Here is a 27,355-nt window from a genome sequence, read left to right as displayed (position 1 = left end):
ACATAACTTCCAGACAGTGAACTGTCAGAAAGAGAGCAATTAAACAAACATAAGATCCAAATGATTTTAAAGATGGTGTAAAAACATAAACAAAACAGTAAAAGTTGCTTCAAGTGCTCAAAATGAAGGAAAGTTTAAGTCCTTCACATGACCTCCTGAGAAATTCAAGGAACTTAGTTTGTTCAGGGAATACTCTATTCTTATGTGAACAACACCCAGCAAAACACAATAAGACAAACAATGGAGCATACATTTAAAAAAAAAAAAAAACAAATAAAAAAAAAAAACAGAACATTTCCATATAACTATTTTGTTTCTCCACCCCAGACAAAAGGAATGCAACCAAATGCCTCTGCTGTGATTGTTCGTCGACAGCTGAAGCCATCCCTAACCCAGCAGGGAAACGGGGGGGGGGGGGGGGGGGGGCAAACCCAAGCAAAAGTCAGTGGGTGAGCAAGAGGAGAAGCAATGCGGTGCATAGATAGTACCTGGCCATTTGGTGATCAAGAATGGGTGGAGTGTAAATGAAAGACAAACCCCCCACACCCTGGTGGAAATTTATGGCTCACCTTGGAAGAAAAACATGCTCCCCAAAAGCCCATCCTTAAGGGTTTCATGTAGCATAGCATCTTTTTTCAAAAACAGGCTAATTTATAGTTCCCTGGCAGTTAACTCCTCTTTCAGTGACAACAAATACCTTTTCATTACAAAGGAGGACTGCTAGGTAGTAGAGCTGCCCTTGGAATACAGATGGAAGTCATTTAGTCCTCACTGTCCCATTGCTAGCTTAAACATAGAAACACCAGGTTTATTTTAGGGCTTAAAACCCCAAAGAGACCCTTGTGCGTAATTACTTCCATTATAATGCTAGGCTTTATCATATTCTTTTGCTGCTCTCTACTTCCGACTTCAGAGTGTAAACATCCAAACCCATTTACCCACAAGTCGAGGCAGCTATTACACCGCTGGACTGTGTCCAAGAAACACATTTTTAAGGATTTGATTTCAGTGCCTCTTTCCCCTTTTCAGAACAGAGCTTGTGTAACCGCAAGACTGGGCTAAATTCTTCACAGAAAGTCTCATGGTAATAGTTTCCAGTTTAGATTGTTTTTGTGTGTGCCATTTTAAGTGTGGTGTGTAAGATTTTTTTTTGTGAATCCACTTCTAAAAACATTGAAGGAACTGGTTTGAATAGGCAGAAAAAGGCATTAGTAATAAATTAGTAAGAAACAGTTGTATTACACATGACGCAGTAGAGAGCGATTAAACAACTCAAACTCAGGCAAACGGGGGTGGTGAGGGAGCACTGACGCTGTAAAGGACAGGCTTCACAAAAGTCTGGAGTGTGTTAGGATTACATTCCTGTACAAAGAACAAAGCTTTGGCTTATCAATGAACTGCTTCTCAAGCCAAGAGTCAGGAAAAGTCACACTTAATAAGTTTATAAAGTTCAAACAGTTACACAATCTTTAATAATACTACACCCAGAACTTCAGAAAACCCAAGACTAACTAGCTTTAATTTAGTAAGGCATCTTACCTTCATCAGTGCTGGCAGGCCGGCACTGGGTCCTTAAAACTTGAGCAAATAAAGCCAGAAACAGAAGTATACTTGGCCTCATCAGCATCCTGCTGAGGGAGCTACGACTGTTGGCTTTTGTGCGACTGGAACTCCATTCAGGTGTTTGGGACATCAGCAGCAGTGCATCCACAGTCCACAGCTTAAAAAAATAAAATTAATAATAATTAAATACATATATAAATTTATGACATTATCAAGCTTTAACTCTTCACAAGTTTGTTCTCAGTAATAATATTTATTTATTTTAAATGTATCAAAATCAGTTCATTGTCCAAGATATTTCAGTGTAAAACAATTCAGGAAGCTAAACTGAACTAGCAAAACCTGATGTGAGAACAGCAAAATAAACTAACACATTAAATGTTTGTTGACAAGGAATTTCCATGACCACAAAGAAAAAAAAAAGTAGAGAATATTCTGTATGTTTAAGAGGTTTGAGGTAGATAATTCAGTATTTAGGCCTGCTTGCAGAAAACCATGATAAGAAACTGCAGTGCTCCAGACTCCCACTGATAACTTAAATGTTGGATGTGTCATGCTCAGTTCACAGGAATGTAATGCCTTTGATGTTTTCAATTCGAAGTAGCAATTTAAGTCTTGAAATCTTAAAGATTGTCATTGCACCCCGACAACACCATAGCAAGGTTTGTCATTTTAGGTGCTTGTATTGTACCCCCTTTATGCACATCTGCTTAAATCATTGCCTCTGCAGCATCTGGCCACACAGATTAACACTTGCTCATAATCTGCTTCACAGAATTTGTTAAAGACAAAAGGGAGAAGAAAAAAAAAAAGATCCAACATACTACAGCCTGTTATGTGACACCCTTATTGAGAAAGACTGTCAGGCCATCATTTCCAGAGAGGGAAACAGAAGATCTATCACCCAACAGTTGGTTTTATTTCCCAAACCCGGAATGACACCCGCTACAGCAATTTGCTCGCATAACCTGCTAATAAGTGTCAAAGACAAGACTTGGATGACAGACTTTGCCAACTTTAAAAACCAATCGTTCTGTAAAAACACAAAGAGATGAAAAAAGAGAAAAAGAAGCTTGGTTAATATTTTCACAAAGTCCAGCACAGAAGCAGCTGTGATTTTCTTTAAGGGGTAATCACTTGTATGAGTGTTCCCTGACTGAAGCAGTCATTGTGTTCTCCTAAAACCAATTCAATTTCACTTTCCAAGAATGGCCTAGTGTTCCAGCAGCTGAGCTGGGTCAGGGGGGGTCCAAGAGGGATAAAGAAGCTTGGTCATCTCTACTCCAAGCTGTGAGTCAGTGTTTGGGATGCCTCCAAGAAAATGCTTCTGCTGCCGGACAGAAGGAACCGCAACAAGCAGCCGACCATGTTCCCCAGCCCCCTCGTCACTACGACAATATTTGGAAGGAGGAGGAAATCGCTTTTTCAAAGTGTGACAGGACACTTTGTCATAGTCCGCGCCCTTGGGAGCACTAGTCAGACATGCACTGTCTTACTACGCACACCGAAGGCATGCTGGTCTTGAACTTGCGATTTGAGACTGAACCACACACTGGCAGCCTGACAATAATGACTCAAAGTCACCATTTTCAGTTTATTACTCAATAGGAAAATATGCCACCTCATTTTTTTTTCCTCCTTTGAAAAATTTCATCCATCAATTTTGTGCTTTTTCAATTCATCTGGTACTATATTTTATAAATAGCACAAATAATAAACTTTGTATCTGGTATGTGAATATTTTAAAAGAGCTAGTTACATATTAGAGTGCACACTAGAATGAAAAACATGACATTTGTCTACAAAGAAAAAAAAAGAAAAAAGCAGCCCATGTCATTTACATTTGAAAATGAAGAAATTATCATTTCCAGGTAAAAATAAAGTTGATTTGAACACATTGAGTGTATTCATGTCAATTATTCCCCCATTTAATAAATAAAAATGAAGAACTCCGTCTTAATGATGGCACAATGGGCTAAATGAAGAAAACACCTATCAAATAACTAACTCTCAAACACTAAAGTCCTGTACTGTTGCAACTAAAACTCGCCTAATAGTTGGGGTGGATGAAAGTGTATAAACATCTTTTTAAAATCTTACATCAAGATTGAAATGCAAATCTCCACTCTTTGGTAGTAGCAGCATTTAACTGACACGCAAAGACCAGTACTTGTCTAATAATTTGGTTTTACATAGGTCCTTTTAATTCAATAACCAGTTTTTATACCTTTTGAGGCCAAAATTCAAAAGGAGTGCAGAAAGACATTTAGCTTGTAAACAAGGACTGCTTGGGAAATAAATACAGCCAGAGAACTGGCATTACAGAAAAGGCACATATCCAAATGTTTGTTCACCAACTGATTTATCCACTCTTAAAAGATAAAAGCATTTCCCTGAACACTGGCAGCGCAGAGAGAACTTACACTAAACAAATTAAAAACACACACGAGACAGCTTTTCTCATTATATTAAGACAAAGGTTTCAGGCAAACCTAAAAACATGACCCACACCATAATTACATTTCACTGTCCATCCATGCAGAAAATTCCTCAGCTCCCAAATTCTGTAGCCCCCCTTCCAGTTTAGTGTGCACTTCCAGTCAGCAGCAGGCCAGTCTGCACATGGTCGCAAATTCAGGGGAAGACGAGCATCAGACCATTACCCTAAAGCTACCGTTTTCACAAAAACACAGACTGCCTTTTTTTTGCTGTTGTTGTTGTTGTCGTCGTCGTCGTCGTCGTCGTCGTCGTCATTTTCTGTGCAGCCATGCAATCTGACTCACAGGTTCTCCACCATGGCGAGAGATCAGGTGTCACGAGATTACAGTCAAAAGTAAAGACCATTTGAATCTGACACTGCCATTTGGTTAACACTTTAACCCAAACTGCTTCTCAGGGCTGCTCAGTATGTGTGACTGTTTATCTTCTCTGCCACCCCCTCCACATACACACATTTTAAGAAACAAAACTCCTAACCATGGCAGCATGAGTACAACAGATTCCACACAAGATGTTGAGCAAGTCACTGTTTAAAAAAAATGTTTCAAGGTAAACACTGCAATCCCTCAACCAAATTTATTTATGGCAAATACAAACATACAGCTCAGGTGACAATAATTCTGCCAGGGAGAGCAGCAGCCTAGTAAATTAAAGGGCTCTGGAAAAAAAAAAAAAAAAAAAAACTTTTCCACCCTGGTGAAGTCCCTGTGGACTAAACCATCCATCTTCTCCCTCTGCTTTTATAACATTTCGAGCACCACGCTGCATCTAATTGGCCCCTTCAGATCCAGCCTTCATGACAGAAAAAGTAATGACGGGCAAAACCTTAAAATTAAAAAAAAAAAAATGAAATAAAACAATAAAAAGTAATCAAACAACATTTCTAAATAAGTCACCTTTTTTCAATAAAGGAAAGAAACAAACAAATGTTGGAGATTACACTGAAGTGTTATGATGTATCCGCTAAACCAAACTCGACGCGTTAAATAGGAATAATAGCATCACATGTAGTTTGAGCATTTGCTGTTGTTGTTTTTTTAAGGGTTCTCCTTGATGTAGTTAGAATTTATCCAAGAAACTTATCTAATGTGATTAAAGGCGCCTGCTGTGGCTGTAGACAGAAACCCAAACCAGTTTTAGCAGGCCTCTAGGCAACGTTTTGGCTCTTTTAACGCTTGTACTCTCACATTTTAAAGCATGGTTGGAGATTTTGTGGGTGTCGCACCCCATGAAAACCAAAGAGAAACATGCCTACAAAAAACAAAACACAAAACACTAAATTATTGCCCAAAGACCATTTACTCAAGTGTAACATGTGGTTAAATGTCTGCTTGCCCAGTTCTTTAATTAACTAACACTCAGGGTCCTCCAATAACGTTAAAACAGCGCAATAGCAAACAACAGCTAAGCCCCCTTTTAGCACGTAAACAAGTAGTAAAATGAAGCTAAATCAAGGAGTGAAGGAATAAAACGACCAGCTCACCTTACTGGCGGAGAGCCGTGAAACAGCCAGCCTCGGTGAGATAAGGAAGACTCATGAGCTGAGATTGGATGGAGGAAAACCTCCCCGAAAACTGTTTATCCAGACTTATCCCACTAACGAAGCTCGACGTTTAGCTAACGGGTTTGCGCATATTTTGCGCCCTTCTTCTTCTTTTAAACAAACTTTCCGACAGAAGAAGGGGAAAAAAGTTCAACTAAAAAAAAAGAAGAAAGAGAGAGAGAAAGATAATCAATTGAGCGGAAAAACTTCTTAAATGGTGTTAAATTGTGAAGTTTTAACTTCTAACGTCTTTTCTCCCTTTCTTACCTGGGTAAACACGTCCGAAGAAACTACGAGAGCGCAGGCTATGCAGCAGTTTCCAGCAGTCCCTTTATCCCAAAAGGCTTCGCTTGCGATGAAATTCAGTCTCCCCACTTCAGAAAACTGTCCTAAAGTTGTTCAACTCGCTCTAACACAATATCCGAACACGAAATATCCTCCAGTCTTATACATATATTTATTTTTATACAAAAGAACGGCGCTTAAATCAATCCTAGAAAGTATTTCGACCGTTCCCGGCGGAGAGGTACGGCTAAACAACGAGAGTCCGAGCAGTTCCACACCTCCCCCCTTAAATCAGAGAATATGCGTATCCTCCGGAACATTGTCAAAACTGCACACAGTACACTAAGAACTTCCGGTCTGCTGTTGAGAAACTAAAAGCCCAAAGCGGCAACGTTTCACATAAAGTAGATGCGGTTGCTTGGTACTGGTATCAAAAAGATGTGCTGGGTACATTTACTGGACTACACTAAACAGGGATCGTTATTACTGCTGGTTATTACCCAGGAAGGTCGACTAATAAGTGAGACCCCCTTTGAGACCTCTTAGAAATGATAAAAAGAGGAGTTGGGAGCGGGGTGCTAGTGCAGCAACAGCGGGGAGCAAACGTCACGTTGTTATGTTCAGGGCAGGTACTATGCATATCTTTGACTACGCTTATACCTAGACTTTTAGCTGAGCTTCAATGCATTTGTGTGTGGGGGGGGGGGCGCACCTTGTCTTCACCTGGAAAAATTGTGGATTTTATTGAGTCATTCACTTTTTTCACATGACATGTTCAGCTTATATTCTCTACATATCTTCGTTCAACGTTTATGCTAGGTTTCTGCGCATTAAAAAGCCTCCCAAAAACGTCATTCAACTTTAATTTTGAAAGTCAAATAGACGGAATTCCGGTAGTTACTTTTCATCTTGATGCAGGACTGGTCGATTCCCGGCTCTCGCTGCCTTCCACAGCAGCACCAACTCTCATACTGCGCTCTTTGCATTGCACAGCTGGAGACAAGACACAAGCGATACACCGTCTACAGTACTTCTGTGTTGCAGTTTAAGTACCTCAATTGATTAAATAAAATAAAGAGTTAATTCCAACAATATAAATAATACATGACAAACATTAAATATTATTAGAAATATGTATGAAAAACGCCCGGTTGACAGCCACGAGAGACTTTGCATTGATTGTACACTGACTGTACTTTAGCACTACGCTTCCCGTGTGACATTAACAGTGTAAAAGGCTGAGCACTTGGTGTACACCTTAAAATTAAATGTACTTGAAAAGCATAACAAAATCTGTGGTGACACCACACCAGCACAAGTTGTATTGTAGAGGTGGAATGGGAAAGGTTACTCAGTTTTTCGCTGGCTGAATGTGGGCTTTAGCATGAGCTCTTGAACAGAGAACTTGCAGGATTTCACACAACAAGCATGAATACTAATTCAGCAAGAGAAAACAAGCACTTTCATCAACTTCCTGTTCGGGGAAACTATAAAATAGCTTTATTGTGCTGGGATCATATGCTTTGGCAGAATTTCAAAGAGCATCAGAATTTCAAATGTGTCTGCTAACTCAGCACAAACGCAAAGTTTGTTCTCCCCGATCAAACACATAGTTCATATCCAAAGAGCTCATGTGGTCTTTGATTTCACATCACAATTGACAAATGATTGACGACTAAAGCTGCTGAGACACATGAAGCCCAGCTTCGTAGCTAGATTAAAGAATGGGATGACAAAGAAACAGATTTGTGTTTCAACATGTGCTAGCCTCTTACATGCAATGTTATTCTTGTTTCAGTTTAAGGGCATTTTAAAAAGAAATTAATGACTCTATAATTAATCTTTTCTTTGAGACCTAAGATCTGTTTTTCAATTTCAGTGCTAAAAAACAAACAAAAAAACCCCACCTCATACAAAGGCTCTGTACTTCTGCTTCTCTGCTATTTTACTACCTATGCTCTGGAGTTAAAGCAAACATTATCTTATAGCCGTTGGACTGATTGTAACACTGAGGAGGATCTTGGCATGGTTTTAAAGGATGTAGGCTTTCTTTCTTGAGTCTGTTATTACAGTTCAAATTTTAGGTGAAGGACAGAAGGTGCAAGAAGAGATCACAACTACAGACATGTAAAGTGAATCAGATAGACTACAGCAGCAAAATAGCGCACCAGGTGGAAACTGAGGCTACAGTTCATACAGGCTCACCACAATGAGGCAACAAAAGATTGGAAAACATTTCCAGGTCTGATGAATCTCTATTTCTGCTGCAACATTTGGATGGTAGGGTCAGAATTACGTGCAAATAAGATGTGTACCCATCTTCTGCTTCCAGCAACACTATGTCACAAAACTTTGATTATCTCAAACCTGTGTCTTAAACATGAAAATGAGTTCAGTGTACTCAAATGGCCTCCACAGTCACCAGATCTCAATCCAGTATCCAGACAGTACACCTCATTGTTGGTGTTAACCCAATGTTTGTCACTTGTGAAAAGATTAGTTTTAAATGTTCCGTTTTCATGAACTGTCTTTTGATGTCACACATCACAGTCTGTGTGGAGGATCGCAGGAGCTTTAATCCACATGTGCAACATTTGAATGCAGCCTGTCTCCATAACAAACTGGGTTGAGTTTGATAAGTGGCATCAATCAGGGGACTGGAGGCCATTTAGCAGACTTAATGTGTTTGGAATAATCAAAACAATCAGTAATCAAATATTTTCACACCTTGGTAATTTATACAAAGGAAAAACGAGATCTTTAGGAGTGTACCTGCTAGGTTGTAGCTATACGGGCATCAGAGTTGTTTCCATCTTCTCATGAAAGCAACTGTTCCTTTAAGTAACAGTGACTGACTTTAATATCAAAAGAGACACAGCAGCTTCATATTACCAGCAGACACTCTTACTTTTATTATTTCTAAACTTTTTTAAAATTCTTTTGACAAATGCACTTTGAGCTCAAATTAGCTTCCGACTTCAAAGAGATCTGCTAACTATAAAACAGATGGAGCGTAAGTCTGACGACTGCATTACATACCAGAGAAACACCGAGCATGTTTATGAGAGTAACTAATAGTGAGAGTTAGACATGCACGTGCTGCCATCAGACCACATCTTAGGATTTCAGCATCAAAACACGAGCCAGAAGATCTTTGATGCAACAGCAGTCTGGAAGCAGATAGTTTATAGGCATTGGTTTTTGTGTCGCTGATAAAGAATTCCCCTGAGATGTACACAAGGCTGTGAGTGATTTAAAGAAAAATAAGTTTAACACGGGACAGGACGGCCTCGGCAGAATTCATAGCATATGGTGAGCATTTATGCATTTGGTTGCTTTTATTCTTTTCCACTCACTAGAGGAGAGGAGTTGAAAACGCCGAGCCCAGGGTGAGCTGAGGTGGTTTGGAGGAGACAAAAATGGAAATAGAACTAGAAACTAATAAAAGATGGTGTTTGATTGTTTACAGCACTGTAGGAGAGGCTTTCTGTCTATATACCTCCCTGCACCACATAAAAGAATGAAAGCAGAACTCTTACGTGGGGCTGATTTGAAAGAAGCCTCGTTAATCATTAACGAGTCTCAGTGTTGTGTACATGCCACAGTAGCCCAATAAATATAGGCGAGCTCACCAGATTAAACACACACATGCCATAAAATGACGACATATCCTTTATGATGGGTTTTTTATTTTTTTATTAAGATTTACACATCTCAGTTTTTTTTAATCTATGAGGAAATTCTCACAAGCTGTTCACAAAGGAGGAGATAATGTAAATTAGTTATTATCTGAGGTAGGGCCAGGACTGTGTGTGTTTTGAAGTCAGTTGATCCTAGATGCAGCTGACAAAAAGCTCAGACCAAACACAGTTTGTTCCGAGATGAGGTGGGGCATTTCTGATCACTCCTCAATTCTTTTCAGCGTAAGGAAATGTTCCGGACACTGTTAAAGCCGGGAATACCCTATGCAAAAGCAAACTGAAGGCAGGCTAAGCCGCACATCAGCATGTGGACAAACACAGAGTCATGCAATCCTCCGAGTGAATAATATCAGTGCTTTGCATGATGATTTGCCTAGCAGCTTCTTCATTGCCCCCAAAGTGGGGCTTTATTGTCCTCGCTTTTTGTGTTTGCATTCCATTGTTACCGGGCGAGTACAAATATCCTCCTTTATGCACAAAAACCTCAGCCGGGCCTTCCACTACAGCGCCTTGTGTCCAGCCCTCATCCATCCGTCAGCATTGCCCCTGTTCTACACAGGGCCCCCCAAGCTCATACTCACCACCCCCAGCCAGCTCTTTGACATAATGCTGTTGTGGCTTTCCGGGCCTTTATGTTGGCTGTTGTCTGAGGCAGATTGAAGACCCTTTGTGTGTGTCAGCCCCTGTCCTGAGTGGCCAGGAGGAACCTGCTGGGCTGCGAGCAGAGAGACAGGAATGCACATATGAATGGGTTAGTGTGTGGAGGGCACCTGCTGACAGAGGAACGGCGTGCCTCTGTGAGTCTTAGTTCATCAGCGTAACCATCTTGTTCAATTACACGTGCAGCTCGGTGTTGCGTTCCCTGGTCATTCACACTGAAAGGAAGTGTTGTCACCACCACTGGGACTCCTTTTTTTGCTGTTTGGTATTGTAGAGAGGTGCTTAATAAATGATGTGCCAGTTCCATTGCTTTAGCTGTGACTGATGATCCCCACTAAACACAACCATTTGCCTCTGCTCTTCTGTTCTGAACTGATTTACATAAAAATAGGGTTTACAAGGAACTTAATTAAAATAATAATGTAAACTTGAAAACTGAAAGGTTAATCCACAACATATGTGGGAAACTGTAGCTCTATTGTAGAGTTAACCTTGTCATTTTTTTCAGATCTCATTATAATTTTAATTAAGTCCTCTAAGGGCTTCTATAATTAGCAATGCTGCTTAATTATGAATAAAGTTCCTCATTTGAAAGGATAGTAAACATAATTTCCATGGAAATTTACTTAAAGAAATTATAATAATTTTTTTAAGTGATTTTGAGTGTGCTATGGCTGCTGGTGCCAGACAGGTTGGGCTGAGTATTTCAGAAACTGCTGATTTACCAGGATTTTTACACTCAACTATCTCTAGGGTTTACATAGAATGGTCCAAAACAGAAAATATCCCGTGAGTGGCAGTTCCCAAGATGAAACTGCCTTGCTGATGCCAGAAGTCAAAGGAGCAGAGTGCTTTGAGCTGATAGGAAAACAACAGTAAATCAATCAACCACTCATTGCAACCAAGGTATGCAGAAGAGCATCTCTGAGCAACACAATGAACCAAGAAGGAGATAATCAACAGCATCAGAAGGCCATGCCATATGCCATTCCACTGTGACACAAACCAATTATTTCAACTACAGCAATGTCTTAAAACACATAGATAACCACTAGTTTCCTGCTTCTAAATTCAGGTAAAATTGAGGTTGTTGTACTTGCCCCTAAAAACCTTAGAAACATGGTTTCTAACCAGTGGAGGGCATTACCTTGGCCTCCTGTAACACCGTGAGGAATATTGGAGTCATTTTGGATCAGGATTTATTTTACAGTGTACATATTATACAACTATGTCTTATTGCATTGACTCAGTATCTCTAAAATAAGAAACATTCTGTCTCAAAGTGATATTGAAAAACTACATTATGCATTTATTACTTCTAGGCTGGACTACTACAATTCGTTATTACCAGGATGTCTTAAAAACTCCCTGAAAAGCCTTCAGTTGACCCAAAATGCTGCAACGAGAGTACTGACAGGGACTTGACACAGAGAGCATTTTTCTCCTGTATTTGCTTCTCTTCATTGGCTCCCTGGTAAATCCATAATCAATTTTAAAATCTTTCTTTTCACATTCAAGGTCTTGAATAATCAGGCCTTGTCTTATGTTAAAGACCTCATCGTACCATATCACCCCATAAGAGCACTTTGCTCTATGACTGCATGCTTACTCGTTCTTCCTAAGATATTTAAAAGTAGAATGGGAGGCAGCCTTCAACTTTCAGGCCCCTCTTCTGTGCCCAGTTTGGATTTGGGAGACAGACACCCTCTATTTTTAAGATTAGGCTTAAAACTTAAATAGTTTAATGAGCTTTGAAACTCTGTCTCTTTTTTGACAGTGTTCCTTCTGTCCCGTCTCCCTCACCTCACCTCCAACTGGTCTCAGCAGATGACTTACACCATAAGTCTGGTTCTGCCAGAAGTCTCTTCCTGTTAAAAAGGAGTTTTTCCTTCCCACTGTTGCCAAATGCTTACTCAAAGCTTTACAATATAAAGCACCTTGAAGTGACTGTCGTTGTGATTTGGCACTATAAAAATAAAACTGAACATAACTGAAAAAAAATAATGGAAAATAGACCTCCACTGAGCCAACAGCAAGCCAACATGTGCAAATGAAGAACATGCTGGAAAGGGAAAAAAATCATATACCGCATATTCACAGAGCTCATTTGTAGATTTGGCAGGTGATATACTACAATATGGTTTCCCAAAACAGTCTGCTATGATAGAACCTTGATATATGATCCAACAAGCTTCATTAATTGTCCTCTGACTCATATGGAAACAGCTTAAGGGTTGTTTCACTGGCCATGCTTTTGAGAAGATTACATCTCCATAATCAATAAAAAGAAATTTAACCATCCATCCCAGAGTCAAAAGAAAAAACATCCGGGAATAAAAAAGAAGAAAAAAAATCAGACAATAACACAAAAATCACAGTTCACTGCACACAATTACTCAAGGAAGTTTTGACATTGTCCAGATGTGAGAGCTCCATTTTAGTCCAAAACACTGCTAACATGTCCTATGTTAAAATGACTATCTGATCTATGATGTGGTTGAAAAAACCTGGCCTGCAGATAGAAATAAAAAGCTAGCAAGCATGTGTCACATGGTGATCACCTGATAACCCTGACATTTCCCATGGTCACTGAGCTGACTGCCTGGAAGAGCTAAGCTGCAGCCTCTGGACTCATGGATCTGATCACCCGCTGACCTGGAAAGTGAAAGCGTAGGATCTGCAACATCACATCAACCAGCAGACAACATGCTTCTTTGAAGTGGGAGTGGACCTAAATTGGATTATGCAGCATCTCAGAGGAACAGCTCCCATATATTTGATTACACACGCCCCCTGAACCAACATCCACACGCCTACCTCCGCGACACACAACAGATAACATGGAGCTGTCTTCCATGCCAGACTCTGGTACTGCACCTCCTAATGTGTGCCCATCTGCCAGCCATTTACCTGATTACTTTGGGATAGCTCAGACAGGTCCGGCTCTACCAGGGCAGCTGCGAGGCAAGAGAATAGCATTATTTTTGTTCAGCTGAACACAGGAAAGATAAGGACTAGATGACCTTTTTTATCTGTGAAAACAGAAATCTAAATAAAAACATTAAAAATAATATTTATATAACCACTGAAACCACTACTTTTTACAGCTTTAACATTATTCTCAATCTGTAGAAAAATACACAGAGGAGTATTTGCTCTCAATACTTAGACTAAAAAGTTCCCAACACCAACTTTAAATCCTTCACACAGACCACCTTCTATTTCTGAGGAAAATAACATCCAGTCCTGGTTTAACTTGGGCTCATTATGGTGGAAGTGGGTTCCAGGGCCAGGAAGTTTCATTGCTTTCCAAATAAATCTCGCTAAACAGAGCTGCAGTCCAAATTCCTCATCTTGTGGAGTCCTTCCCAAGTCCTCACACTATGCGAAGCCTCTCAGAAAACAGCCGTTAAAATCATGCTGCATTCTTCCTTTGCTTTAACATAAAAAATCTGAGAAAAATGAAGCAGCACAGATGCTTCAAAGAGATTTTTAAAGTGTGTGGCAAAAAATGGGTCTTTCTTGACCAAGCATTTGATTTTCACTCATGCAGGCCAGATTTTTTCTCACATAAACAACTCTCAAACTCAAACCAGGTCATGAAAAATTAAAGACCAAGGCCCTTAAGGTTTCCTCCAGTTTTATCAAGTGACACAGAGGGTTTTCATTAGCTCACTCACTGCTACCAAATCTGCATCACCATCAACTCTGATTGTGTTCCATACAGCCTGGCAGGGGAGCAATCACAGGGTGCTGTGGGTGGGTCCGACAGTCTGTGTGCCAGTCAAAATTACTGGTTCAACTCAAAGAGCAGAATGTGCTTTTTTCCCCTCCATAATGCCATTCAGACAAGAAAGAAAAAAGGGGGGAAAAAAAGGCGAGCCAACCACCCTGCTATTATAGACATGTGGCAATCAAAGCGGGTTATCCCAGATACAGTTCCTCAGCTGTGTGCAAGGAGGAACTTGTCACTGAGCATAAACAGCTCTCTTGGCTTAGCTCTCGGAGTTAAAATACCCCCAATCCTACCCCATCTACCCCTCAACACCCTATCTCCCTGTGCTGTGTGGCGTCAGCTGCAATCAGCTCCAGATGTGGCCTGGCACCCCTCCAGTCACGGCATGGATGTGGTTTGAAGGTAGTTTGGAAACACCACCCACCAGCGGACCCAATGAAAGTTCCTCAGACTGCAGAGAGAGGTTTCTGTCATGGGTTTGTATCTGTGCAGACCGCACTAATACCCACACATCTGTAGGAGGCTGAGAGGAAAATGTATCTCTCCTATGTGCATGTGTTACTTATTGTACATGCTTTGAATAAGTAAGTATGTGAGATAATGGTCACACAAGTATTTCCATCTGTTTCAGTATAAGGAAATACTTCCATAGGTTTTTCACCTCCGGGCCTCCTTCAGTCATGTGACCTGTGTCTGATTACTTAAAAATGAACAAGTAATCTCAGTACAAAACAAACAAAAACAGCTAATAATTGCTATTTTTTTGTTAAAAGTTACATGCTAAAAATCAGCAGACCGTTAAGAATGTGAGACACTCATATGGTTTAACTTAATTCTGAAATCCTGAGACTCACAACTAACAACATCTCGGTGCAGAAAAGTGTTAATGCTTTGCACCAGAAGCAGAAGGTTCCACAAGCTTCCTCAAATACAGTCGTAAAACTAGTAAAGTAGAAACAACGAACATCCCACTGTGGCTCAGGAGGTCAAGTCGGCCAATTGGTTCTGTGGTTCGAGTCCCAGCACCTCCAGCTCATGTGTTAAATTATCCCTGGAAACATACCGAAACCCAAATTGCCATCCATTGTGAGCCTTATAGTTAGAAAGCACTTAAATACACAGAATAAAGTGCTGTAGGAATGGGTGAATGTGGCTTGTTGTGAACAACACTCTGAAGGCACAGTTTGGGTAAAAAAGTGTGACATACGTACCAGTCCATTTACCCTTTTTAAGCTGGCCCATGTTTTGTTTTTTAAATGACCAGAAACCAGAAAAAAACCTGTTGGAATTAGTTCACTAATATATCAGCAGTACAGCTGCATAAACATAAACTGCCTGGACACTAGAGTCCTTCTGTGATGTCTTGCTATCAGCTGTAACAGATTTCCCTCTTTCTCACAGTTACGCTGTTTAGTTCTCCAGCAATGTGCTGGGAGGATTGAATGAGGTCACTTTGTGCTTGTTGCCATCTAATTCAGATGGTGTCCCAGGGAAAGTGTCCAGCCCTTTTAGGACAACAGCTCCCCCTACTGTTAAGAGTTTAAAAGTTCAACAAGGATCACTTTTAGATAAAAGCGACCCAAAAACAGGCGAGAAGTTGGCGTACAGTTTTAATAGAAACACATGCCATATGCTCAACAGAGCCAATTATAAAAACTGATATTGTGACTGTAACAGGTGACTCGTACTATTGTGTAACACTCACAAGGGGTTTCCTCTGTGAGCTTTTAAAAGCTGCACTCCGTGTTCAAGTTCTGTGACATCATTGCACCTTTCAAATGATCTCTGTACTCTGCACTGGCATGTTGTCCTTGTCTTGCTGTTGCTAAGTTGTGTGACTGTTTTGGGTCTTGTACCAAACGTAGGAGTCTGGATACAAACTTAATTCCACAAATACACATCAAAGCTTATAATGCACCACCAGTTATCTTAACATTAAGCCACCAAGAGCACTTCAGCTCAAAAGGTGGGCGTGTTCGATTGATTCTTCCCACTTCCGAATCCATTTCCTCACCATGTCTCAGTTCTCATCAACAGCTGTAACTTTCTCTTCCAAACATGAATGCTGATGCTTGCTAAGGAAAATGTGGGCGATCATTCGTGTGATCTTAGTAACACAGCATGCCTCAGGTTCAGTGCATCTGCCATCAACAGGGGGGTTTTAAGAGCTCCTGCAGGTCTCCCTGCTGTGCCAGCTGGTAGGGTAGCTGGAGCCTCTTGTTCATCTGGCTGCGGAGTGCTGGGCAGTGCTCAACAAGGAGCTGACAGACCTCTTCGTGGCCCCCTTCTGCAGCCTGCTCAACCATGTAAGAGAGTAAAAGATGCAGACACAAGTTAAATGATTATATCTCAGCAGAATGGCTGTGTTATTGCTGGAAATTCTGTACCTTGTGTAAAGGGGACATGCCATCATCATCACAGAGTGCTGGATCTGCTCTGTGTTGCAGAAGGAGTCTTACCACATTCAGATGACCGCAGTAAGATGATCGATGGAGCGGCGTGGCCCCGCCTGGCGTCTGCGGAGACGCACAGGCACCGTTCTCAAGAAGAAACTTGCACACACAGAGATGACCACTGCGGCTTCCATAGTGCTAAAAAGGAAAACAGCATTAGTAAATTACAAGTTTAGGTACATGGGTACATTAGGTACATGAGCTCATGCTGTGCAGCCAAACGTGTCTTCTGTAAACTGACCAGAGCGGTGTATCCAGCTGAGTCTCTCAAATTAGGGTCTGTCCCCTTCTGCACTAAGTACTTTACCCGCTCCAAGTCTCCATTCATTGCAGCAGACCAGATACCTGCACAGGACGCACAGCACCCTACTTCACTGACACATCTTTCAAATCAGAACAAAATAGTATTGCTTGGCCTAGTCTACATATTTGATAGCAGTGCGGTTTAACTCAGTCACCACATGCCTGAAAGGTGAATGCAAACCTCGTTCAAAATCCATTTCGTACAGCGTCTGGTAAACACCAGCAGAGGAGACGGGATGAGAGCAGCACAAACAATGCTGTCTGTCAGACATTTCTTAAAAACGCGATAAATGAAAACATTCAAACCTGAAGGTGAACGCAAGTTTATAGTTACAGAAATGCTGTCAAAGATTACTCTGTTGACAGTAACACTGTTCTTCTTCTACTGCTATTGTTGGGCTGCTCTGTGGCGCATTACCACCACCAACAGGACTACGTCGCAACAAACAAGCCGCAAAAATGCTGTTAGTGAACCAATGAATGTTTGGCCCGATGACAAGTTGAGATGTTACATTTGAAATAAGATAAAGGCTGATGCGATGCGAATGAGTGGCGCTTTTCTTCACACGAAACGAAAACCTTCAGGATGGCTAAACGCTAGCGCTACAAATAACTTACGCACGAAACGTGCTTACGTAGAAGCCTCTCAGCCAATTACAGAGCTGTTTACAGGCCCCTTCAGATGCTCTCAGATTTGGTAGCGTTACATTAATGGATTTGTTTAGGCAAATTAGCGGCCGCGGTTAACTTTGACCTGCGGTGACATAATTATTATCAGTGATGCACTTCTACAGCGACTGCAACTGCTCACGCTTGCACTATCATTTTATAAGCATCAAAAATTACGTATGCTGTTTGAAACTTATACATATCACACCATCAGCTCTATTTAATGCTTGACAACAGCACAGATCCAATAAATTAATACAGTTGACTCAATAGAAAACACATTGAGCTTTTTAAATATAATAATAACACTCCCAAGTTCAGCTGTGCCTATAAGTATTCCTCCAAGTTACACTTGCAAAAAATATCTAGTTTTCCCGACAGCTGTGAAGGCATCTTTTGTCTCGTGTTGTTGTCTGATGCAGCAAGCTAGTCAGCTTCATTTGTTTCGGCACACGAAAAGGAGAGTAGCTGGGAAAGGATACGTCATTGTCCTATTATTTTAGCCTTACTAGACCTTCAGCCATAGCGCGTGAAGAATGAGAAGAGTCACGTTATTTGTTAACGGGACATGTAAAAATGGCAAGGTGGGTAATAGTGTGAGAGCTTGGGCCGCAGAATGACTGGCTTTTTCCACTGTACGTACCTAAGGTGTTTCAGGATGCACTGCTAACTGCTGATACTCAAACGCCACATCATGTACTCATATGATGACAGGGTTAATCTCTGACTTTATTACATTTTTTTCCACAAATAAACTACCGTTGAACTTTAAGGTCAATCACCATTTCCACCGTGAGTCATTTATGTCATGTGTATGTTAGGCTGGAGTGACCCTTTTGCTTTCAGTCCTTAATCCATCGTTTTTCCCCCCTCTCTTTAGGTTGTAGCAGTATACGGAACCTTGTCTGACTTACTATCTGTAGCAAGCAATAAGTTAGGAATCAAAGCCTCCTGTTTGTACAATGGAAAGGGTGGTCTCATTGATGACATTGCCCTTATAAGGTAAGCTCAGCTGTGACAACAAATTTGAAGGTCTCCTCTCTACATTATGTTTCTGACATGTGCGTCTGTGCCTCTCCCAGAGATGACGACGTGCTGTATGTGTCAGAAGGAGATCCATTTATTGGTGAGTGCTGGCATGTCTGCTGCTGGAGTCTCATCCACTGTCAGAGTGTCCAAAGGTTTCAATGTCTCTGTTGTCTTCCTTCACTTTATTATCACAGACCCTCAAAATGAAGCCAAGATTACATCAGATCCGCTGGCAGCTCACACTGACTGGCTAACCCTTAACATTGGTGGCCGTCTTTTCACCACCACCAGGTATTTGCGCTTTAAATTCAGCTTTCATGCCATATCTCATTCGTTGTTTCTCTGTTCTCTGGTTGCTGAATGCATCTTCTTTTATAATCAGGAGCACCTTGGTCAGCAAGGAGCCGGAGAGTATGCTCGCTCACATGTTTCGAGAGAAGGGTACTGAGACCAGCTGATCAATGAGCATTTCAGTTCTTATTCAGCCATGTTATTGAGTAAGTTTCGTCAAGCTCTGTGTTGTGTCTGTTTTCAGATGTGTGGGGAAACAAACAGGACGAGCATGGGGCTTACCTCATTGACCGCAGCCCTGAGTACTTTGAGCCTATTCTCAACTACTTGAGACACGGTCAGCTCATTATCAATGAAGGCATAAATATACGAGGTAACCTTTCTTCTTTTTCTTTTTTTTCCTTCTTTTAAAAATGTTATTCCTAAATGATGAGGTCTACCTGCATGCAAGTGATCTAATGTCTAAAATGTTAAAAAAAATGGAGGGATATGTAGCAATCTCCTGAATGTTTTCCAGGTGTCCTCGAGGAGGCTCGCTTCTTTGGAATTGAGCAGCTTGCTGAACAGCTTGAAGTAGCGATCAAGGTAGTTTTTAATGCGGAAGTCAAAAAGCTAGTTTACAATAAAATCACGTTTTATGCTGTTAAAAATGTTAATAAAAACAAACTGAAGTAATTTGTAAACCAGTTAAACCCGATATTTGATAGAGAACAGTACAAAGAAGAAAAAAAAACAAGAAGTATTAAAATTGCATACTCATTTTGAATTTGATGACTGTAATGTTATTTTTTTCTTTTTTTTTTAAAGAAACAACACTCTGGGAAAGCAATTGTTGTACTTTTTGTGCATGTTTTTGTTTTTAGTCTTTCAGTCCATGCCTGCTTCACATTCAGATGCTTTTTATTATGCAGCCATGTTGATATGTGAAGCTGGTAAACTGTAACTGAGCATGCAGAGTGCTTATAACTACAAGCCACATTCACCCGTTACACATATATCTATAAAACCACTTCTTTTTTTTCTTCTTACACCCAAGCGTTTTGTCTAGCATTTATACTCACACCAATGGTTGCATTAGGAGCAAATCGAGGTTGAGTATCTTGCCCAACTACCCCCGGCTGGGGAATCAATCCTCTGACTCAGCTGTCCCCAACACCCGGGCCACGGACCGGTAGCGGTCCGTGAGTCGTTTGGTACCGTGCCGCGAGAGTTGAGGCTCGGGTGTGAAATGTATGGTTTTTATCGTTAAGTCGGTTTCCCTGGGTCTTTTCCCGTGTTGTAGTCGTGTGTCTTATTTTGAAGGAAATATTTACGTGTTACTATAGCAACCAGAGAGCATCAAGAAGCAGAGAGGAGGATGTTACTCTCAATGTTGTTGGCGCATTTCAGGAGGATGCTGCTAATAAAGTTACACAATTACACAGCTGAATTTACTATTATATTTACATAATGCCACAGTTTTTGTCTGTATCATTTTATTTTGTTGTATTTATCTGCGACACCTTAAAGGCCGGTCTGTGAAAATATTGTCTGACATTAAACTGGTCCGTGGTGCAAAAAAGGTTTGGGACCACTGCTCCGACTGATATACGACCTGCTCTACCTCCTGAGTCACAGCTGCCATAGAATGTGGTTGGCATTGTCTTACATGAATGGTGTAGAGGCTTTCCTTGAAAAGGAAACAAATCAACTGGGAAGTAGAATATGTCACGTCAAATTGTGTATACCATTCATCTTAAATGGTGCGTTCACAAATGTGCTAGTTACCCATGCCATGTGCATTAATGCACCTCCACCACACATGCTGACTTTGAGCTGTGCTCTTAATAAGCCGGCTAATCCTATTATTTCTCTCCGTATTGACGCTCCATTTATGGGTGCACCTGGAAACAGTTTACCGTCATTTGTTTTCAGACGTGTTCCTGAGTCCATGTCTGTGTTACTAAAACACAACAATACAAGTTTTTGGTCTTGTCCATTGTGTGCAGTGGAATGGATAAATACCCATTTATGCTAATGAGCTGTTGTCAATTAACTTTTTTTGATATTATGATCTGCCACGTGATTGCTTTTTTCCCCCCCACAGTTTTTTGGGAAATTAAATATCGGAATATATTTTTCAATTATTTATAAAAAAAAATTTGTTTTAACATTAATATTTTATTATCAGAATTATAACCTGTCTTTGTAAATGCAGAAAGTATGGAGTCATTTGGAACTCACTGAAAGCCCAAATTTAACTGAGAATTTTGATTTTTACATATCACCTCTGCTTCTTTGGAAACATGGTTGTTAAAAATGTGATCTCTCCCTTGCATGCTTTCTTTTTAAACAGAACTCGCAGCCACCCGAGGACCACTCTCCTATTTCCCGCAAAGAGTTTGTCCGTTTTCTTTTGGCAACACCGACCAAGTCAGAGCTCCGCTGTCAGGTACGGTTAGATGAAACCGTTTTAATTCACTCTCATATCATCTGATCAAATTTATACTTGACCCTATTGCTCTTAATGTTTCTAGGGACTCAATTTCAGTGGCGCCGATCTGTCCCGACTTGACCTGCGCTACATCAATTTCAAGATGGCTAACCTCAGCCGCTGCAATCTGACACATGCCAACCTGTGCTGCTCCAATCTGGAGCGGGCTGATCTCTCTGGAGCCAACCTGGATGTAAGCGTGGCGGCTCTGGTGTTGTTCAGGCTAAATCTTATACATATCCATTCACGTCTGTAAATGCTTCCTCCTTCCGTGTATCTTAATGTGCTATTTTTTTGTTTGTTATGTTTTTTAAATGTTGGCCTTGTGGTGATGCAAAAATGTACTTGTCTTAGGATTTTTGGTCTCTATCTGCTGCCCCCTCACTTGTGTAGAAAAAAGGACTACTCTGTTCTTTAATATCTTAAAGATACTGCTACAAATCTTCCTCTCACATTCAGCTTATTTAAAAAAAAAACGGCACTTTTTTTTCTCCATAATCTTTTCATTAATAATTTGTAGAGGTTAGGTCAGACTATCATAAAAACTTTTGCTCTTTGCTCTGCTGGTTGCAGGGTGCTAACTTACAAGGGGTGAAGATGCTGTGTTCCAATGCTGAGGGAGCTTCTCTCAAAGGATGCAATTTTGAAGATCCATCTGGACTGAAGGCCAACCTGGAAGGTAATCTTTAAAAGCTTTCCTGATGAAAAAGGAGGCAGCCTTAATTTCGTTTTTATTTTTTGTTTTTGTTTTAACTGTACGATTTTTATTATTATCATTTTTATTTTTTTCTTTAAATCAGGCGCTAACCTGAAAGGAGTCGACATGGAAGGAAGCCAAATGACCGGTATCAACTTGCGTGTGGCCACTCTCAAAAATGCAAAGCTGAAGAACTGTAATCTGCGGGGAGCTACTTTAGCAGGGACAGATCTCGAGGTGAGTCAAGGATTATCTTTAAAAGCACAGAATAAAGTGGGCTCAGGTGGCAGGTTTTGTTTATGACATCAAAATCAGGAGCAGAAATAATGACACTGCGAATCTGAATAAAATTCCCAATATGTGATGCAGCTCGCGAAAAGCAAAGTCCCACGTTTTTGTTTGTTTGTTTGTTTGTTTGTTTTTTATGTTTCCTGAAATCTTAAAACTAGATGACATGCAAAAACAGGTTTAATTTATCGCTCTTTCTCCATTTTATGTTCATTTTAACTTGAAGATCTCAAACTTTGTGCTTTTCGAATGATTGTGGAGCAAATAGACACTGACCTGAAGCACATTTGTAAATGATTAAAAGCTTCACTAAACTTACAAGAAGCCGGTCGATCTGTCACAATCCACACAGTGTTAACAGCACAGGCCAAAGACGGCAAGGCTCGCCTCATTACTTAGGAATTTTCATTGGGTTTTTTTTTGTTTTGTTTTTTTTCTCCTGTCCAGAACTGTGATCTATCTGGCTGCGATCTACAAGAAGCTAACCTGAGAGGGTCCAATGTCAAGGGAGCCATTTTTGAAGAGATGCTGACCCCTCTGCACATGTCACAGAGTGTTAGATAACTCAACACCACACCTGCAAGTCCAATGCGGGCCACAGCTTTCCCCAAGTCGCTCCTTTTCAATCTCTCTATACCTATCAGTGCAGTACAGGTATATGTATGCACACCCCTGGCATTCCACCAATATTATGTTAGCTTTAAATATATTGCACTAGAATTTATCCAGGGTTGTCTTATGTATGTTTGTATGGTAGGGTGTTTTGAGAATGTTCAGCTGCGTTTATCACCAAAAAAGTAAAAGGTTCCTAGTTTGTGTAGATGTGTCTGGATGTAATCAAGTGACTATACTCATTTAGTTTCATACTTTTATTTCATATTACTTGACATGTTAATAGGAATCAAAGTCAGCTTACCTTTGAGCAGTAAAGCTCAGAGCATTGAGCTTCACTGCATGCTGCTGTAGCAGAAATGGAAGAGGGTTAATTACCAATAACTGTGTCAATATATATATTCTTCTTTAAGTATGTAACTTAATATTGCTGGATATACAACATATTATTATAAAAGAAATAATGCAAGCCAAAGCCATACACTAGCACAGTCTAACAGGCTAAAAGTGCTGTTAGAGCAACATAAAACTATGCTACAGGCTCGTTTTAAACACAGCTCGAGTATGCAATACAAGATGTATAGCTGTGAGGTTTGTTTTTCTAGTTTGATGTTTTTCTGTCTCCTAAAAAACAAAACAAAAAAAGCTTTCCCTGGTTTTGTGCTCTGTGAATCTACCTCTTATTAACCCGAGGTGTGAGTGATCCACAACTGCATGCATTCGGATGTGGCAAAGCTTATCGTAATGTTCATGCACATCATCCGTTATTTATCCGATCCCCAGTACGGCAGGAGAGTCCATTTTCATGTTGTTAAAGTGGGGTTTGCCTGGAAACGTGCTTCGTGTATTTATGTATGTCACTTAATCATGCTTTAAACTTGTTTGCACATGTATATGTTAACGTGTAACGTGGTATATCCTTTCACCAAAAAGGTTTTGTGCTTTTCTTATGTAATGTTGTGTAAAGCAAATCCAGTGCTTCCAAAACTTCCCCAAAAAGTAATTCTTAGAGTAGACAGAGGTGTTGTCAGCTGTTTTCTGAAGGATCTAACTTCAGTTCTTGTTCCACAGTGTCTGTTTGCATGTGAGGGGGGAGGGGGAAAGCTGTGTCTTTGACCAGTGAAGTTTCTCTAGCTGTAGCTCGAAGCTGCACCAATGATGCAATATTATTCACTCAATGAAGTGGAAGGTACCCGGCCTGTGAGAATGAATGATGAAGGCAATCATAATGTGTATTTCACCCTGAGTGTGAAAACCAATGGAAGAGCTATGGTTATTTATTTTAATACATCTCACTGAATGCAATATGGGGCTGGGGTTGATTTGTTTGAGGCAGGGAGTTGTGTAGTTATCCCTGTCTATGAATATTGCACTCGACCATGGAAATATGTTTCCATAAATGACTGTTATAAATAAACTGCTATGAAGAAAAAGTCTTTGTCATCTGTTTTTCTTTCTCGGTTGCTTTGGCTCAGTTCTCGAATGACAGTCATCTAAACAACATGTCACATCCTTCAGAACTGCTGCTTGTGCTCATTTGAATGAGCATTTGTCATTCTTTGTTAAAATTTGCAAATGTTTTTAGACATTTTGGCCTATGACTCAGCACAGCTGTCTACAGCTTGAGCTGTCATTAGTTGCACTTGTCTTTATGAGCAAAATGGATAATGTTCCTATCGGCCGAATAGTTCTACACACTTGGAATATGTTTTGAAATACAACATCTGACAACCAACAGCTGGAAAGACTAAAGGTCTATGTTGTGAGTATTAGGAAAACATACACTCGCTGGACACTTTATTAGTTACACCTTATTAGCACCAGGGTGGTAGTGTCGCACTGTTGCAGATTTGTCGGCTACACATTTATGATGTTAATCTCCCATTCTGCTACATCCCAAAGATGCTCTGTTAGATTGAAAGCTGGTAACTGAGAAGACCTTATGCAGCCACCGTGCAAATCGAACAACTGCGGGAATTCAAAGACCTCGGCTCTCTGATGCAAGAAAAGTGGCATCTACAGCGGAAATGTACTCAAGAATCGGTCAAGCGGCGGCGGCATTCCCCTCCTTACGATGGTGTATCTGGAAAAAGACAAACGTCACCCTCAAACCAAAATCCGCCTGTACTGCTCACTGGTATTGCCCATTCTTCTCTACTGATCCGAGCCCTGGGTCACCCTCAAACACAACCTCAACAAGCTCGAGGTCTCCCAAATGGGCCGTTTGCGTCAGATTCTCCGAGTGTCCCTCCATGACCGCCTCAGCAACAGCGTGACACGTAGTCAATGTCACCAGCAGCCCTAAATGGAAGAGCTGACCCTGAAGTGACGACTGCAATGGTTTGGCCATGTCTGCTGCATGAGCAACCATCACCTACCATATCGCCTTCTGCTGCAGCAGTGCACCGCCCACTGGAGAATCGAGTGTGATGCACCCAAGACGACTTGGATCAAGCAAATTGAAGACGATCTTAAACAACCATCAAGCAAGCAAAGGTCAAGGACACAGATCGCAATGACTGGAAGTGCATTGTTGACCAAGATGGAAACCCTACGGCACCCACAGCGACGTATTTACTTCGACCTCCCCTGCTGACCGCCAGCTAGGGACAAAACAAAGAACTGTGGAGACCATTTAACCCCAGTGGCTCACTTTCATCTTAAAGAAACCACTTTCAGGAGATTTTAGCGCATAATCCTGCTGGTACATTATGGTCAAAAGGGATGAACACGGTCAATGGACATGATACAAGGCATCATGCATTCATGCTTTCATTATTTACACCAAATTCTGACCCTACCATCCAAATGTTGCAACAGAAATTGAGACTGGTGAATCAGAATGTTTTGCAAATTTTATGCTGACCAATTTTGGTGAGCCAGTTTAAACTGTAGCCTCAGTTTCAGAATCAGAATCAGAATCAGAATACTTTATTGATCCCTGGGGGAAATTATTTTTTGTTACAGTGCTCCATTTTAAACCAACATTAAGACAAGACAGACAATACGCTAACTAAGAATAGTACAATATATACATCCTCCTCTTAGCTGACAGTAGTGGCACCTGGTGTGTTCTTCAGCTGCTGCAGATGTTCTTCTGCATACCCTGGTTGTTATAATTGGTTATTTCGGTTACTGTTGCCTTACTATCCGTTCAAAGCAGCCTGCCCATTCTCTCACATCAACATAGCATCTTTGCCCAGAGACGTGCAGCTCTGTAAAACAGATGTTTGTGTACATCAGGGTACACATGAGGTGAAAAACATACCAAAGCAGTTCTGGAATAACTGTCATATATCTTGTGAAGTCAGTTCAAAGTACATCATAAAATTATCAGAAACTGCAAAAATCACACATCAGGTGCAATTGTTCAAACAGCTCTGTGGGTTGCCAGAGTTGCCAAGTGTTGCTTAATCCCACTTTGTGACCCCCTGTAGTGAAGTGTTGGAGGAAACAAAGCACAGTTATATAAATCTTGGAAAATCATGTGCAGCAGACTTCACAAAGGACAGCAGAAGAGATCAGAAGTTCTTGTCTAATGCACAGAAGGTAAGGTCTTATCTGAAATGTGATAAGGACTGAAACAATATCTGGAGTTAAATGGGGGAAAAATTCTATCATTAACATGCTTACGTGCAAAATGTGAAGCTTTATCCTCAGAATGGCTGCAAAAATCTTGGCACTGTGGCTGCTGCTCGCAGGGACGGTGTTTCCACAGGGCTGCTGTCAGCACTGGTCATACGGACTGAGCCCAGGAGGGAAGAGGGATCTGGACAACTTCTCAGACACACTGGGCAATGTAAGCATTAGTCTAACAGCAACTCTTTATCTGTACATTAGCAGCTGTTGCTTTTCACTGCAATGTTTCTTCATTTTTCCTCAACAAAAGATGGTTGAAGAGTTCCCACGCGTCGAAGCACCTTGCAGTGTTTTCGGTTGTGCAGAGGAATCACCTTTTGCCAAAATGTACAGAGTGAAAGGACTTCTTGTAAGTTTTTCTCCTGAATAATTCAATGTTTAGATTCACTGATGCATCTGTCATTGCTGTCAAAAGGCAGGCAAAGACCTGACCTCATTTTCAAAATAATTTTCTCCTTTCCTTTCAGGCGAGTGTGGCCGAAAGGGAAAATGGACACCGGACATTCAAGAAATGAAAGATTTCTTTGATTCTACATTTCATTTTTTATATAAGCATAAAACATTTTTTTGTGAATGTTGCTCTTGTTTTATTATCTAAAATATAAATAAAAGCTTTCAACTCACTGAATTTGTTTTCTGCTAAGTTTGCTTGTAATGTTTGATGCAACAGCACCTCGATTTATTAATTTTTTTTCATCTTATGACCCAAATCCAAGCAAACAGTACCAGGAAAAAAAAGCCCTTTGTATTTGATGTCAAATGGACAATTTCTCTTTTAGTCAAGTTTGGCTAAGGAGAAAATTTACAGCCACAGTTCAATGACAACAATATGCATAAATTTGGGATAGTTAATGGTATTATGTACAGTAAGTATTGTCGTGTAGGGATTTGGAAGATTGTTACAAATTGGCAAC

At 40.7% G+C, this 27,355-nt stretch overlaps 4 protein-coding genes across 9 annotated transcripts in view; 2 read left to right on the top strand and 2 right to left on the bottom strand.

Moving 5' to 3' along the window:
* Positions 1-6,187, bottom strand: part of fgfr1a (fibroblast growth factor receptor 1a) — a 32,683-nt gene extending 26,496 nt beyond the window's left edge. For 4 of the 5 annotated variants that reach the window (XM_024804432.2, XM_014409532.4, XM_024804433.2 and 1 more), the window contains exons 1-3: positions 5,873-6,186; positions 5,546-5,759; positions 1,540-1,720 (exon numbers count right to left, since the gene is read on the bottom strand). In XM_024804432.2, coding sequence (XP_024660200.1) covers positions 1,540-1,693 — 154 coding nt within the window. In that variant the 5' untranslated portion in view covers positions 1,694-1,720; positions 5,546-5,759; positions 5,873-6,186. Of the gene's footprint in view, positions 1-1,539; positions 1,721-5,545; positions 5,760-5,872 lie in introns of all 5 variants that reach the window. The other variant, XM_076890702.1, reaches the window with a different exon arrangement.
* Positions 6,188-15,584: 9,397 nt separating this feature from the next.
* On the bottom strand, positions 15,585-17,386 carry ankrd39 (ankyrin repeat domain 39). 2 transcript variants are annotated; one of them, XM_004544116.2, is made up of 4 exons: positions 16,925-17,386; positions 16,682-16,785; positions 16,447-16,578; positions 15,585-16,281 (listed from the first exon to the last, which is right to left on the bottom strand). In XM_004544116.2, the coding sequence occupies exons 1-4, from the start codon at positions 17,013-17,015 to the stop codon at positions 16,135-16,137; spliced, it is 474 nt and encodes a 157-aa protein (XP_004544173.1). In that variant the 5' UTR covers positions 17,016-17,386; the 3' UTR covers positions 15,585-16,134. The 2 variants fall into 2 exon arrangements, with proteins under 2 accessions (XP_004544173.1, XP_004544172.1); XM_004544115.4 differs by having other exon boundaries at positions 16,375-16,578; positions 16,925-17,382.
* A 394-nt stretch (positions 17,387-17,780) lies between these two features.
* Positions 17,781-24,229, top strand: kctd9a (potassium channel tetramerization domain containing 9a). The gene is made up of 12 exons (XM_004544114.2): positions 17,781-17,996; positions 18,293-18,414; positions 18,495-18,538; positions 18,636-18,732; positions 18,824-18,882; positions 18,977-19,105; positions 19,250-19,317; positions 21,068-21,163; positions 21,249-21,398; positions 21,779-21,884; positions 22,006-22,139; positions 22,638-24,229. Exons 1-12 carry the CDS (start codon positions 17,949-17,951, stop codon positions 22,752-22,754), a joined length of 1,170 nt encoding a protein of 389 aa, XP_004544171.1. The 5' UTR covers positions 17,781-17,948; the 3' UTR covers positions 22,755-24,229.
* A 2,028-nt stretch (positions 24,230-26,257) lies between these two features.
* Positions 26,258-27,038, top strand: LOC101467843 (progonadoliberin-1). The gene is made up of 4 exons (XM_004544113.2): positions 26,258-26,351; positions 26,451-26,601; positions 26,692-26,790; positions 26,909-27,038. The coding sequence occupies exons 1-4, from the start codon at positions 26,341-26,343 to the stop codon at positions 26,954-26,956; spliced, it is 309 nt and encodes a 102-aa protein (XP_004544170.1). The 5' UTR covers positions 26,258-26,340; the 3' UTR covers positions 26,957-27,038.
* The last annotated feature ends 317 nt before the right edge of the window (positions 27,039-27,355 follow it).

Source organism: Maylandia zebra, linkage group LG12, assembly GCF_041146795.1.
Source record: "Maylandia zebra isolate NMK-2024a linkage group LG12, Mzebra_GT3a, whole genome shotgun sequence".
Taxonomy (NCBI): domain Eukaryota; kingdom Metazoa; phylum Chordata; class Actinopteri; order Cichliformes; family Cichlidae; genus Maylandia; species Maylandia zebra.
This window is presented reverse-complemented; position numbering and strand designations above follow the sequence as displayed.